This window comes from Corylus avellana, chromosome 11 (genome assembly GCF_965113065.1).
Source record: "Corylus avellana chromosome 11, dhCorAvel1.hap1.2, whole genome shotgun sequence".
Taxonomy (NCBI): Eukaryota; Viridiplantae; Streptophyta; class Magnoliopsida; order Fagales; family Betulaceae; genus Corylus; species Corylus avellana.
This window is the reverse complement of record NC_142500.1, coordinates 650,490-666,455: the sequence shown is the minus strand read 5'-3', so window position 1 is coordinate 666,455 and position 15,966 is coordinate 650,490. Positions and strand designations below refer to the sequence as shown.

The 15,966-nt window shown below is 36.3% G+C and overlaps 3 protein-coding genes across 3 annotated transcripts; all 3 read left to right on the top strand.

Annotated features, from left to right (window-relative positions):
- The first annotated feature begins 649 nt into the window (after positions 1-649).
- OPR3 (oxophytodienoate-reductase 3) lies at positions 650-4,601 on the top strand. Its single transcript, XM_059577507.2, has 5 exons — positions 650-811; positions 1,106-1,246; positions 2,187-2,317; positions 2,434-2,616; positions 3,718-4,601. Exons 1-5 carry the CDS (start codon positions 753-755, stop codon positions 4,356-4,358), a joined length of 1,155 nt encoding a protein of 384 aa, XP_059433490.2. The 5' UTR covers positions 650-752; the 3' UTR covers positions 4,359-4,601.
- Positions 4,602-12,189: 7,588 nt separating this feature from the next.
- On the top strand, positions 12,190-13,128 carry LOC132165862 (auxin-binding protein ABP19a). Its single transcript, XM_059576555.2, has one exon. The coding sequence runs from the start codon at positions 12,242-12,244 to the stop codon at positions 12,869-12,871; it is 630 nt and encodes a 209-aa protein (XP_059432538.2). The 5' UTR covers positions 12,190-12,241; the 3' UTR covers positions 12,872-13,128.
- Positions 13,129-14,663: 1,535 nt separating this feature from the next.
- LOC132165863 (auxin-binding protein ABP20-like) lies at positions 14,664-15,594 on the top strand. The gene has a single exon (XM_059576556.2). The coding sequence runs from the start codon at positions 14,674-14,676 to the stop codon at positions 15,367-15,369; it is 696 nt and encodes a 231-aa protein (XP_059432539.2). The 5' UTR covers positions 14,664-14,673; the 3' UTR covers positions 15,370-15,594.
- The last annotated feature ends 372 nt before the right edge of the window (positions 15,595-15,966 follow it).

Genomic DNA, 15,966 nt, shown 5'->3' with positions numbered 1-15,966 from the left:
ACCTGAATTAAAAAAGTAAGTAATTGACAAGTAAATTTAATTATTATTTGGTTGATATAATAAATGTTACATAAACGATTAGTTTTACAACCGTTTATAAGAGATTTATAATAATGTTATGTATTATATTTTTATTCAAATTTTTATACCACTTACTTATCCGTCACTATCAATTAGTAATTTCTTTTTAAAATAATGATTGAATGACAGTAGCACGTTAACAATATAGAATAAAAATGTAATTTCTAGTATATATATATATATATATAACCATTATTATACATGATAGTAAATATCAAATATATAATAAATATATAATAATATTCTATTAAATAGCCTTTCTCCTTTCTAGGACACACGTGAAAAATAATAAGCTAAAAGAGAATAGTCCAAACACGACTCGTCTGCAAGTCAGGAACCCATAAAAAATTTCCACACGTTATACATGATGACTCAAATAAATGGTGAAGATATCCCTATCGGAGCCACTAGACCGACCATTGTCGATCGACGACCACTAAACAAAAAGAGCTATATTCATCAGATGGCACAGTCAAGCCTATCCAATGTGTCGACCCACATGCGATTACATCCCCTACCGACCAATAATTGTCGTACCTAAATGTCCAAAACGCCTCTCACAACTTCCATTATTTGTATATAAGCCCTCGCTTCTGTTTAATTTCCACCTGTGTACTATCTGTATCTGGGCAGATCATCGTCATCAAAAGATCAAAGTGCTGTGTACAATAATGGCGGAGAATTCCCTCTTCTCTCCTTACAAGATGGGCAAGTTCAACCTCTCTCACAGGTGAGTCTCCTGTCTTCTATGGTGTTTCAGTCTAGTCTCTGTTGCACCCAATCCGATCCTCCCTCTGCTTAGGTTGTTGTTTCAGAGGGGTCAGGGACGGTGGGAGGGACTCCTCGGAGTTCGGAAAAGCGGACGGAAATTTGGAGGAGGGCATTGTTGTCTTTTTCAAATGTTTCACCATAATTGGGATCTGAGGGTGGCAGGCAGGGCAATCTAATATAATAATATTATTACCTCTGATATTTTCTTTGACGGAATTGCCCTTGACCTTCGGGGGTATTTACGGTGTTTCAGGGTTGTGCTTGCGCCCATGACGAGGTGCAGAGCGTTGAATGGAGTTCCACGGCCAGCGCTTGCGGAGTACTACGCTCAAAGGTCAACCAACGGCGGGTTTCTCGTAAGCGAGGGCACTTTGGTCTCCAACACAGCCGCCGGGTAATTTCGTAATTCTGTTTGGTTTTCAATGGCCTTTCTTAATAGGTGGACGTCTTGTCTGGTCATTGTTGGTCGGTAGACCCTAACATTCTTCAACTTTAGTTAGTGCTATGTAGGGCCCAATAAGGTCCATCCTTTCGGCCTATCTCAATCTCGCGGGCTGCTAGTGCTTGGACCTGGGCCACCTTGCTATGTATAGGAACATGAAAAAATAAAAATAAAAATAAAAACTTTTTTACCATTTTGTTTAGTTTTTAATTAGAGAAAGGCTTAGTGCAATATAATGTCTACATTCGGCTCATTTTTGGTGACGTGACAGATGAATAATCACATGAACTTCTTTTCTTCACCTAAATATGGGCGAAATGTGGGTATTATATTGTACTGTAGCATGCATCCGTTAATTATTAGAAGGAAAGAAAAGAAAAAAATTTGGCAGGGGCCAGATCTGGATCTATTGGTATTAGGACATGTATCTCATATTTAAGGGACACATGTTTAATTTTAACGGGTGCCATTTCAATTGAACGGATTGAAAAGACACGTGTTGTAATTTCAATAGATTCCGTTCCAAACTAAACTCTAAAAGATTTCCAATAATTTGTTTGTGGTCATAAAGGTAACAACTATGAAATCAAAGCTTATCTTCTATGGTATTGCATGTTTAAGTACCCAATAGAAATAATTTTGGCATATGAACTATAAAATGAACAAGGGATTTTTACAAAACGTTTTGAGGTTTTTTTGGAGAATGTTTTGTTTTGTTTTTTTTTTTTTAAAAAAAGTGTTATGATATAACATAAAATTGAAAGCCGTTTTAAGTGTTTTGTGAGTATTTTATGTTTTACGATGTTTGTTAGCACTGGCTAGAGACTGAAATATGGTCTCTTAATTTGTTTGAAAAAGAGTTTTACTGATAATTTGGTGGTGCAAGAATCAGGTTTCCGCATGTTCCTGGGATATACAATGAAGAACAAGTGGAGGCATGGAAGCAGGTGGTGGATGCAGTTCACGACAAAGGTGGCATCATTTTCTGCCAATTGTGGCATGTCGGCCGGGCATCTCATCAAGGTAATTAATGGCTATGACTTATGAGTCGGCATCTACTCTTTGGTAGATTAGTTAGCCAGCTTCATTGTTATTGAATCGCTGACTATTCTTGTTGGCGTCTTTGACCAATTGATTAGTTTATCAACCTGGCGGGGCCTCACCAATTTCATCAACGAACAATCCCATATCGAATAGGTGGAGAATTCTGAAGCCAGATGGGTCCTATGGCACATATCCGAAGCCAAGAGCCCTGGAAACTTATGAGATACTGGATGTTGTGGAGCATTATCGCAAGGCAGCCTTGAATGCCATTCGAGCAGGTTAGTTTGAGTCAAGCCTGCAGATACTTGTGGACTTGATATCTATCTCTTCAGGAAAAATGTTATATCTACAACTTTTTTACGCGTTGTTGATTAGAGGGTGTTAATTTTTTTAGTAGTTGACTTGACTCTAATTACATGCTAACACGTGTCAATAAGTTATAAAAGAATTGCATGTGTAGCATTGCTTACCTCTTTAATTTAATGATGCAACTGTGGTTACTTCGATTTGCAATAAGCTTCGTATGGTTTAAAAAGTGAGTTAAAACTCTATGTGATTAGCATAAATGACAAATAACTACATTTAAAATTTTGACTGAAAATCATTAGAATGTCACATTAGAAATAATAATATGACACGTATATCTTATACTAAAAAAAATAAAACAAAAAGAAAATCTAGTAATTAGTTGGACCACCCCAAATTGGCCATAAGGAGTAGTTGGGGGTGGTTCGGCAATGATTACGGTCAAAATTTCAAACAAAAGTTTGTTCTGAAAAGTTATTTGTCATTTATGCTTATCACAAGCAGTTTTAAGTCACTTTTTAAACCTTAAGGAGCTTATTGCAAATGGGTATAACCACATAGACTAATTACTTAGTTTGAGGAATGAGAAGAATAGATGAGATCCGTTAAGTGGAGCTTAAACATTTTGTAAAGCTGTCATTAAACCCTCTCCTGACAACATGGGACAGAGAATAGGATTATAGAAATTTTGTGAATAGCAATCAGTTTTCATTTACCAAAGCAGAGTTTGCTATGGAACTGAAATGGCTAGTAAAAGGATCTGGAATGAAATTGCTAATGCAGAGTTTGGATTTTCTTGATTGCTTCAAGGTTCTCTTTTTACCCAGTACCATGGATTGAAGCTGGATGCCATGGATATATATATATGCCTACCATGGTGTTTTATTACAAATTAGTTTGCTAAATGAATTATTAGATCGACCTAAATCTCTGCTCAACGTACATTTCTCATACCGGCAAAAAGATTGTTATTTTTTGGAGTGTTTTGTGTTTTAGATTGTTTGATAATGTTTTTGTTTTGATAGAGAAAACAAAAGGGAGAGCAACAAAGCTAATGTTCATGTAATGCTCAGGTTTTGACGGAATTGAGATTCATGGGGCGCATGGCTACCTCATTGACCAATTCTTGAAGGATGGGATCAATGACAGAACGGACGAGTATGGCGGGTCAATTGCAAATCGGTGCAGATTTTTAATCCAGGTGGTTCAAGCAGTAGTTGCAGCCATTGGCGCAGAACGAGTTGGTGTCAGAATTTCACCAGCAATTGATCACCTTGATGCCACAGACTCTGACCCGCTTGGCCTAGGGTTGGCAGTGATTGATAGACTCAACAAGCTTCAGCTGGAACTGGGCTCAAAGCTCACTTATCTCCATGTGACTCAGCCTCGATACACCGCTTACGGCCAAGCGGAATCCGGCAGACCCGGCAGTGAAGAAGAGGAAGCTAAGCTGATGAGGGCCCTGAGAAAAGCTTATCATGGAACATTTATCTGCAGTGGTGGCTTCACTCGGGAGCTAGGATTGGAAGCTGTGGCTGAGGGTGACGCTGATTTGGTATCCTATGGACGCCTTTTTATCTCAAACCCAGATTTGGTGTCGAGGTTTAAGATCAACGCACCCCTAACTAAGTATATCAGAAAAACCTTCTATACCCAGGATCCTGTTGTTGGATACACAGACTACCCATTTCTGGAACCATTATCCCGCCTCTGATGAGCTCCATGCGTACGGCCTTTGCATATCTTGTTTTTGTGCTTCATGATCTGGATTTTCCTTCTTGTTGAGAAAGAATAGCTAACTTGTTCACAGAATCATTAAGTTATGCATGTGGGGTACTCTAATGTAATAGAAATGGCAGCAAAGGCCGCATCACTTTGTAAGAGTTTTTTTTTTTAAAAAAAAATATTTTGTAAGCTTAGCATTTCTCATAAGATAATAATACATGATCTTCAAATATTTAGTGTGGAAATGTTTGGTCTCATACATAAAATATGAAAACTTAAAGTCATAAATGAGTTCTTTGTAAAAAGGAACTTGGCGTAAAACGGATGCAATGCTCAAATGTGGTTGCTTGGAAGGCAGCTGTTTTTTTCGCAAATATCTAAAACTCCAACGTATTTATTTGGAGGGTGATGCGTTAGAAATTGTAAATGAAAGATAGAAGTTCATCACTTAAAAGATAACACCAAAGGGATATAGACTATTACCACCCAAAGGAGTACAACAAGGGATACAGAACTTAAAAAACTTACCACTTTAATGGTTACATCAAAGAGATACAGAGATATAAGGAGAACTCTTCTCTTACAAGCCAAAGGTTGGTTTTTTAATACAAAACTCTAGTAATCCCCTGCACTTACACTTACAAGTATTTATAAAAGTTTAGAACAACCCTCTAAGCATGGATAAGCATCTAATGATGTTAAACACGTAATAATGGCAGAAAACAATCATTAATTCGTGGGGCAGCAGACAGGGGGACAAACAGCCACCTTAAGGTATATTTTTGAAAAACCTGACCACTCCATTTCCAACGGTTATAACTTTCGGCACACAACTTTAAATGGCCTGAAATCTTCTTAACTAGAAAGATAAGATTTTGAGCTTCAAGTTAGACCTAGGCATGAGCTTAAAAAGATGGATAATTGGACGGTCATGAGGGTTTTTAGAACTTTTTAGACTGCAACATGATTTATTCAATTTAGGCCTTTAAATTATGTTCAGCCTGTGGGCTTAATTGGGTTGAAACTTGGGCCATTGTTAAATCATCCTTGTTGGACATACCCATGTCAAATAATGAACCCTCCTATTTCCATGCGTCCCGACCACCTGAGGAGGAAAACAAAAATGAATGAAAGCTCCGGCTAAACAGTTATACGATTAGCGGTTACTAATGGCTCCGTTTGTACACCCAGGCCTTATATACCTACCGCCTTCATCTTCCTTTCATTCTTTTCAAATTTACCCATATAGTGGATTTGAAAATATAAATGGAGAATGATGGGAAACGAGCATTTCTCTCTACAGGTTGCAACTACGTACCTCCCCAACCCCATCTTGAAGCGATGAGTCTACTGCTTATTGTGTGAAATATATATTGAAGCTCTCTTCCTGAGTTTACTGTTTCTCGAAGCTATTTGTCGGAGGAATGGCCGCTTGAAGTCGTCAGTTTACCCCCCAACCCAAACCCCATCTCTCTTCCTCCTCTTCTTCTTCAACAAAACCTGACACACAATGTCACACCCATACCCAAACCCTCTGTTCCCACCAAACTCTAAACCGAAACCAGAGCTCATGGCTTCCACTTCCAATCCCTTCTCTCTATCTCTCTCCGCCATGCCGAAGAACTCTGCGGATTTCTTTTTCCGTGTTCCGAACCCGCATAACTCGGTCTCGCTGTGGTCCTCGTTCGTTTCGCCGAGTTCGAACGGGTTGAGCCTGAGTCGGGGAGGGAAAGTTAGTGAGTGCGAGCCGAGTGAGGATTTGTGCGAGTTCGGCTCAGGTTATGGACCAGTCTGAGGCCAAGACAGATTCGAAGGGTCCGACTATTGTGGACGTCGATTTGGGTGACCGGAGCTACCCGATTTTAAAGGTCTAAATGTGTTTTTAAAAATCTGGTTGTGGGTTTTTTTAAACCACAAAACCAAAAGGAAAAAAAAAACTGTGTCTCTCTTATATTGAGATTGATTTACTTATAGCTAGCTTTGTTTTCTCTCATGCATCCTTAATGACCCTGTATTCTTTTGGTATATATGGCAGCTTGATAAGAAGGTAGCTGATGGCCTCCTGAGGCTCATCCTTGTAGGCAATTGTGTTTTTACCGGTGATTATGATATATAGAGAGGCCCCGGAGGAAACTCTCCGTGCATTTTTCAAGTCCTGATTCGATATCCAAGATTCATAATTTCTCTTTCAAAGTTCAAAGGTTGAAATGGCGGCCGGAGAGTGAAACACTAGAATTTTGTGCATTTTCTGCTAGCTGCTGAATTATTCTTCTATGAATACTGATAGTGCCCAATTAAATAAGATTGTCCAAATCCGCTCTGATATCAATTGTTGGTTTGAGATAATGGAAAGTTTGGAAAAAAGTGAAGTATTTTGGTTAGGATAAGTTTTAGAAAGACAGTCTTTTGGTTGAGTTGCTACTGCATAGCTCAAGAGCACAAAAAAGAAATGACTAAATAATTGCAAATTGATTTTCACTCATATTTAAACATAGGATTGCTATATATATAATTGGAATGATGTGACACTGAAAATCAACATTTGATCAACAAGAGCTTGTAAGTAGCTCAATCGGCTGTAAACTACGCCTCATGAAGTGGAGGTCACTAGTTCGAATCTCTCATCCCTCTTCCCTTATGTGGACCTGTACAAAAAAAAAATCAAGAATTGATTTTCACATGCACATCATTTCAGTTATATAATAGTCGTATAACAATATATTAAATAACATTTATCATTTTATAATTCTGCCGTGCAATTTCTATTTTTAACAACAAAGATAGGTAAAATAAATACATTTATTAATAACCTTTTCGCACTCCCTGCTTCTATCATGCACCGAATTGTCCTAGACGGATCTGACATACATTTTAATAACAGCATGTATGTTGTAGTTTAATCAATGATCAATATTGAATCTCTCAAAATTTCTCTTGATTTTGTTTCTTATTAAAAGCTTCTAAAATTAAGTCAACTTTAAAATTTGATCTTAACTATTAATTAAAGTACAACATATATGCTATTATTTTAATAGCATTACGCTTGCAAGAAAATCCAGGAACATGAAAACGATTAGCTAGTGTTTTATTGGTATTGAAAAGACCAAAATGTCGGGATTAGCCTCATGTTTTCATCGAGGCGTGGTAATTTGCACGTGAGTGCTTATGTGGAATGAAGGGATGCGGGTTAGGCTTAGTTGGACGCATATTCAAGTGGGCTTTGGTCCAACAGAATTAGTTTTGGGCTGATTTTGTGTTTCATTTGTATTGCATTGAATATTCATGAGTCATGAGTCATTTTGTAGTTCGTATAGAGGTTTAGGCCATCCTCAAAAAAGCCCATTTAATTTATTAGAGTTTTGTTCATCAATTCAACCAATTAATTTCATATCCGTTCTTTCAACATTCCATCTTTACATTCCAATATTAACCCAAAAACGTTTACATACAAGAAATGATAAATCTCAGAATTAAAAAGAAAAATATACCAGTTTTACAAAACCCTAGTCTAATTAAACCTAGCCACCACACCTACCCTATACACCAGTTTTACAAAATCTTGTCCTATGAGACCCGCTGCATGAAAACAATAAGGATACACGTTCACCATAAGCACTGGTTTGGAGAACAAAATTCCCAGAAAGTTGATGACGGTATGCATATGGTCTCTTTTCTCATCCTTAAACGCACCGATTGAAGGTGGAATAGTAGCTTTCAAAACTGACGTGGACACCGCAGTGGTTAACTTTATATTTTCATCCGTCTCTCGGAGAAGTATAATCTTCATATTTCTTATTACTTTTGCAACGTACTCGCTAAAGGGTCCGGGAATAGCCTCGTTGCCAACAACGTACCATATATTCGAAGTGAATTTTACTGATGTAGGGTTTCACGTTGTTTCTAACCCATTTTAAAATTTCTAAATGGTCATTTTCATCTGCCAAGGCAGGTAATTTAAAATTCCTAATGTCAAGAGTTACTGCAATTTTGATTAATTAACGCTTTCATCAGCCTTGAATTGTCATCCGAAATCCTTATTTTCTTAAAACCATATTTGTGGCAGAGTTCAACTATGGAGTTTGCGTCAGGAATGTCATTTCCTGCAGTTCCGAGGATGACACCAATAGGATCAAACTCCGCTACTGCCATCCCAATGTGCTCCTCAATGGCCGCTGTGCCACACACAATCATCACTGCAATACTCCAAAACACTGCCATCTTGCTTGCTGCTTGAAACCTGTTTACCAAATTAAACATCATCATCATCATCATCATCATCATCATATATATATATTAGTACTTATAATTCATCAACAAAACAAGAAACACAAATTTTATTCTCATAACATTTCTCTAACAATAGATAGAATAATCACAAAAATAGCTATAGTATACTATGCAATGTGGGAGGAGGGTTCGGATTTATACAGTTTTTTTTTTTCTTGGAAAATATAGACTTTTAACCCTGTGAACTATCAACCATTTTGAATTAAAAACCTCCAAACTTTAGAAAGTAACATAAAGTCCTCAAATATTACCACAACGTGTCAAATTATACACTTTTACATTTTTCTCTCCCAAAATACCCTTAAAATTTATTAAAATATGAAACAAGAAAATGAAAACGCCAAAAAAGGTCGGGTATATATATATATACATATACACAAAAGTATCTAATTTGACATGCAATGATAGTACGTAGAGTCTCGATGTCACTTTTTAAAGTTAGATAGCATAATTATTACAAAATAAGTGATAATTCGAGAGGCTAAATTACATTTTTCATTTCTTCTTAGGAAGTGGTCATATAAATTTGGAGTTATATATATTTTAAACCCGACTTTAACTGAGAAAGGAGAGGAAAGAAAGTACTGAGTATATAAGAGATCATGAGCCAAGCCTTTAATTTTAGTAGTTATTATTATCACGGCCGGCTGGAAACTTTTAATTCTTAGCTTGATTATAAATCCCAAAGGTCAAATCATCAAGTTATTTAACATGGGAAGAATATATATGGTTCAAATTTGAATGCGTTAAAATTATCAAGTATTAATTACAGGGTGTAATTTTATAAACAGTACTGAGCTTTTGAATCCTCTTATGATAAAAGATCTTCAGAATTTTCTGACAAAGTATTTGCAAGAAAAGATAGAGGACAGAAAAACAAAGTAACGATATATAATCGGATCGAGCTACGACAAAGTAACGATATATAATCTGACAAAGTTTTTACCAAAAAAAAAAAAAAAACGATATATAATCGGATCGAGCTACGACCAAAAAAGGCGAATTAATTGATGATAAATTAAAGATGTCCATATATATTAAATTGTTAACGAGAATTTTGCCATGATATTAATTTGATGCTAAAATTGCCTCATGACTTTAATTAATTAACCATTAACCTATATATCTAAATTTGGAAAGACAGCTATTGTTTCTCCTTTCATTTACTGGTTGCTTGGTCAATTCAGATCAATAACACCTTTTATTTATTGCAATGTGGCTAAGGCTGAGCCTGTCTTTGCATTTTTTTTTGTCAATGGTCTAATTAATCGAAGTAATAGATAAGATTACCTCGGAGGGTATGTTCATTAATGTGTTTTTGAGAATTTTTTTTTTTTTTTTTTTTTTTTTTTTTTTTTTAACGCTAAATACTACATATACTCTATTTTACTTGACGGGTGTAGCAATAATGTCCATTAATCTTTATAAAAAAAATAAAAAAAAATTAAAGTCTAACTAGAACTACCACATCAGCTCTATTAAAATAAGAGTATTTTAGTATGTAGCATTAACTTTCTTTGTTTTTTGGTGGACCAAATATATATTTGAAGCTTAGGTTTGAATTTAAAATTCAAATTAATGTGATCAGAGGAGTATTATCGGAAAAAAAAAAATAACATGGGACATCCGAAATAGCGACGACACAAATGATCACGTGCGGACGTAGTGACTGACAACCTTATCTTCAGGTTCTGATCATCTTCACGACAAGCAAGTATGTGATCTACTATGAAGATGAATTTTGTTTCTAGCCAATGGAATATTCCTCTTCTTATTCACATTCTGTTGGTGTACCAGCTGGTGCCCTAGCTAGCTAGCTAGCTCAACATAAATTAAAACCCATTCTAGAGGAGACATTAGGAGAGGTATATGTATAAGGATGCATGAGTTATATTCAATGTTTATATCATTTGGTATCAAAGTAAACACCACACCACAAGTTCAAGTAACGACCTTTGATAGGTGAACAGATCTGTCAAAACAAAAAAGGCTACCATTGAGTACGTTATTAGTGTCGATAAAGTGGACCGCCGTTGACGCCAATTGTGATATATATATATATATATATGAGTAATGCTATAGACCATATTTTTATTCTCTTTTTATCATTTTAAAGTTGATGTGGTTTTCAAAATCACAATTAGATTAAAATTCAAATATGATTCATCTAAAATTTAATAATGATTTTAAGTCACAAGAGCATAAAAAGATAGTCTTTAGCATTACTCTCTCTCTTTCTCTCTCTATATATATATATATATATATAAGCTCTTGAACACTTTAGTCTTGCAACCCGCTTTTTAAGGTTGGGTTATACCCAAAGTTTATATCATATATCAATTTAACCGACTGAATTAAAGAAATTTTTTTCGACCCCATTCAGAGAAAACTTTATCCATCTTGTTAGCCAACATTAATTAACCTTTAGCAAACGGATAGTATTATACACAGTAGTTATTGACTCGTTGTTCAAGTAAGACCAAGATTAATTAATTGAGTAGGTTGATCCTTAATGACTTTTTCCTTAAAGAAGACAAAATTTGAGATGACTTGTTACTTGGGACAAGGTAATCCAGAGAAACCGTGGAAGAAAGGGCATTCCTAAGATCCACACAATTTTCCATGGCTACCGTTTGAAGTGGACAAAACTTGCAGTGGATCCTTTTTAGCTGTCAAAATGTCTTCTTATTCCTCCCTTTCTATTCCTTCCCATGTGCTCGATCATGGACCACATTTTATGTTTCTCCAATAATTTATAACGTATCTTACGGATTTCACAAACCCTAACTAATCATTATACATTATCTTCACTCCAATACAATTGTTGCTTGTTTAGGGCAACTTCTCCTCTATCTTTACTTCACACTGCTATATTAACAACACAATTAGCACCGCCAATTCTATCTCTCTCTTGATCATATTCAGAAATAAAGAAAAACATTATGACTGAAGGAGAGATATTAAACAATAAGATGTGATATTCAATAAGAATTGAATACTAATCACTATACATTATCTTCAGTCCATTATGACTGGTGGAGATATTAAACAATTAGAATTGAATGGAGTTGACTGCATTATATATATATATATATATATATATATAAGTTTATTGTGGATTTGAAATTGGTCATTCCGTTGGTTTTTCAACCAATTTTGCTACATCATATTTAAATAATATAATTTTAAATTTTTATTAAAAAAAAAAAAAAGGCACTTTGACTCGGAAATTTATTTTTAAATTTAACCTTCAATTAAATGACTAAAAAACTCTTCGAAGCAAACGAATTCGTTTACATAGACACAGTTGTCACAGAGCAGAAGATATATACTTCTGTCTATTCCCGCATTAATTCCAAACAAAAAAGAGACATCTTGTCGTTTTCTGGGAAAAAAAAATCACATCCGACATGCAGTATTACAGGCTACAGCTCAATGTCTGTCGTTTCTTCTTTCTATTGCCCGTGAAATCCTGCATGGGAGCATCCCAAGCGACCCAAAAGCTCCACAATATCCAAGTTATATATATATAAGTGGCACCAGACCACCATATGAAGCACAATTACCAACAATAGAATTGTGAGGATGATGTCTCCTGTTATTTTCATCTTTTCTCTCCTTGTTTTCTCCTGCCATGCTGCAGTGCAGGACTTCTGTGTGGGTGACCTCACAGCTCCGGAAAGCCCTGCAGGCTACTCTTGCAAGAAGCCTGCAATGGTGACGGTGGCTGATTTTGTTTTCTCCGGCCTAGGCGTTGCCGGAAACACCTCAAATATTATTAAAGCTGCAGTCACCCCGGCGTTTGCGGCGCAGTTTCCTGGTGTGAACGGGCTTGGAATATCTTTGGCTCGTCTGGACTTGGCGGCTGGTGGAGTTGTGCCATTCCACACACATCCTGGTGGTTCAGAAGTCCTACTTGTCGTTCAAGGGTCAATCACCGCTGGTTTTGTTTCCACCGCTAATAAAGTTTACTTAAAAACTCTGAAGACGGGTGACATCATGGTTTTCCCTCAAGGATTACTTCACTTCCAAGTTAATGCAGGAGGAACTATTGCCAAAGCATATGCTAGCTTCGGTAGCGCAAGCCCAGGTCTCCAGATTGTGGACTACGCTTTGTTTGCAAACGATTTACCCACTCCATTGGTAGCAGCAACTACTTTTCTTGACATTGCTCAGATTAAGAAGCTTAAGGGCGTTCTTGGGGGCACTAACTAATTAAGCTCTCCCAATAATGATCCCTTTGTTGTGATTGAGAGTAGGATTCTTCGATCTAGTCAGTAGTTGTTTAATTGTTTTCTTGGTTTAGTAATGAAAGAGTCTTTGTATTGTTTCTTCAAGTTTGAATTGTAATTGTATGCTTAATTATTGAGTGCCTTCTGACTTTTAAAGCAAGGTTTCTGTATTTCTGTCAGAGAAAAATGCCTTTGATAATTGAGCAAGATGAATAAATGCACCATCTGTGTTTTGTGTTATTACAAATGGATTTGGATTTCAGATTTTAAAACCATTTACCATCAAATAACATGCATGATCACAACCTTAACTGTTATATGTGTTGAGGATAGCTTTACATCAAACATCAGATAAGGATAAGAAGCCACCATGCATGGATGCCACCAGATAAAGATAAAGGAGCATCAAAGCAAAAATAAATGTCCAATCGAGTGTTAAGCAATTGGATATCAAACTCTGCTTGTGTTAAGTATCCGGCCAAGAACATATTAATAGACTGAATCAAACCATTCTTAATTCCAATTGAGTGTTAAGCAATTAAAGACAAACGTATGATTTTATGTCAGCCGGGCTTAATTATTTCTATCAAGATGATGAGTACCAAGGAAAATTAATTACCTCGTTTCTACACAACTACATGGCCAACAACTCTTTAATTTGGTTATATAGATCAATGGGAGGAGCAATTGATAATCTTAGTCCTCCTAAGTTGATCATCAGCAATATGCCCTCTGTTGACCGGTGCATAAGAAAATGTCTCGATCTTGCCTTTATGGTATGATCACCAAGATCTCAAATTATCCTCAGTGTTAGGATTAACAATTTTTCTATTAGGTTAAGTTCTTGAGACAGTTGATGATTTAACATGGTATCAGAGTAAAAAAATTTGAATTCGACTATTGTTTTTGTTATTCATCTTTCATTTCAATTAAATATTTCACGTATTGAGTCTTCCTAATTAATAAATAGAGTTTTACAATATTAAATAAATAATTAAATTATTTTCTTATCAGCTTAAAATTTTGAAATAAATAGTACGCACGTGATTTAACATTACTTAACAATTAATTTCCTTAAAAAAAATCTTAACTCCAATGGGCGGGCTTAATTTTTAAAAGGCATTTTCTCCTCACTAAAAGGCATGAATCATGCAAATCAGGCATCAATTATCTACAATCAAGAAATTAAGGATAGATATCGATCTATCTCAACTTATTTTCTATGGCTACCATTTATAGCGCTAGTGCAGAAGACTTGCAGAGGATCAATCTCCTTTTAGCTGTCAAAAATGTCTTATTATCCCTTCGTTTCTATCCCCCCCATGTGCTCGCAGACCACATATATATATTTTGACGTTTCCCCATTCATTTATGAACATATCATACGGACTTCTCGTACCATAACTATTCTCAAGATCTCCCTTAATTTAGTCTCACAAGCTAGCTAGCTAGCATATATATTACGTACGTAACAGGTTATTGGTTGAAGATCGAAAATCCTGGAGATTAACTTCAATAGTCAAACATACATATTAAGCTCTTACATAATAAATTATCACTTATCTCAAATTTAATTATTTAATTATTACTTCAACAACAAATTCCTTTAGAAAAGAGACTTCTTGTTGTTATCCCTAAAAAACATCACATCCGACATGCAATATTACAGCTCGATGATTGTCGTTTCTTCTTTCTGTTCGCCCGTGAAAACCTACATGGGCGCATCCAAAGCAACCAATTGCAACTTGCAATGGCCAAAAAGTTCCACATTATTATCCAACTTCTATGTGTATATTAGTGGCAGCAAATCACCACCATCAGGCACACACCCTAGCTAGAATACTTGTGAGGATGATATCTCCCATTATCTTCATCTTTTCTCTCCTCCTTTCCTCCTGCCATGCTGCAGTGCAGGACTTCTGTGTGGCCGACTTTACAGCCCCTGAAAGCCCCGCAGGCTCCGCTTGCAAGAAGGCTGCAACGGTGACAGTGGACGATTTTGTTTTCTCTGGCCTTGGCATTGCCGGAAACACCTCAAATCTTATTAAAGCGGCAGTCACTTCGGCGTTTGCTGCGCAGTTTCCTGCTCTGAACGGGCTTGGAATTTCTTTGGCTCGTCTGGACTTGGCGCTTGATGGAGTTGTGCCATTCCACACACATCCTGGAGGCTCAGAAATCCTGATTGTTGAGAAAGGAACAATCTGCGCTGGGTTTGTTTCCTCAGCTAATACTGTCTACTTTGAACAACTTGAGAAAGGTGACATCATGCTTTTCCCTCAAGGATTACTTCACTTCCAAGTTAATTCCGGGCGTATTCCTGCCGTAGCATATGCTAGCTTCAGCAGTGCAAGCCCAGGACTCCAGATTACGGATTATGTTTTGTTTGCAAACGATTTACCGACTGAGTTGGTAGCAGCAACAACTTTCCTGGACATTACTCAGATTAAGAAGCTTAAAGGCGTTCTTGGGGGCACTGGTTAATTAATTAATTAAGGATTCTTCTTGCCCAGTAGCAGTTTCTTGGTTTATTAATGAAAGAGTGTTGTGAGTGAGTGGTCTTTGTATTGCTTCTAGGAACTAGTTAGTTTGAATTGTATGCTTACTGAATGCCTTCTGACTTTCAAAGCAACAATTCTGTATTTCTGTTAAAGGCAAGTGCCTTTGATAAAGCAAGATTAATAAATGCACTATCTTTGTTTTGTGTTATTCCAAATGGGAATTTTTCAAGTAAGCCCATATTCGACACGTACAACAACCTCATCAAACTTAATTATTAGCTAATTTAATAGCTAAAAAATCACATCAAACTCATTTTTATCCAAATTGAAACAACTGTCTTCCCTTCCATTTCCTTCTTCAATGTTTTATTGCTAGTAGCTGTGGCGCTCGAGCAAAAGAGGAAGAAAGACAAAAACGACAATGCATTTCTCGACAAAGTTCAACCATTCGAAGAGGAAATGAACAATTGTTCTCACTGACGATGTCAAACTAAAACTCCTCCTACAAAATAAAAGAGAGTTTTCAGAAAGCCCCGATCCTTCTCCAACACCAAAGTAATTAGTAAAAGTTTTTTGAGAA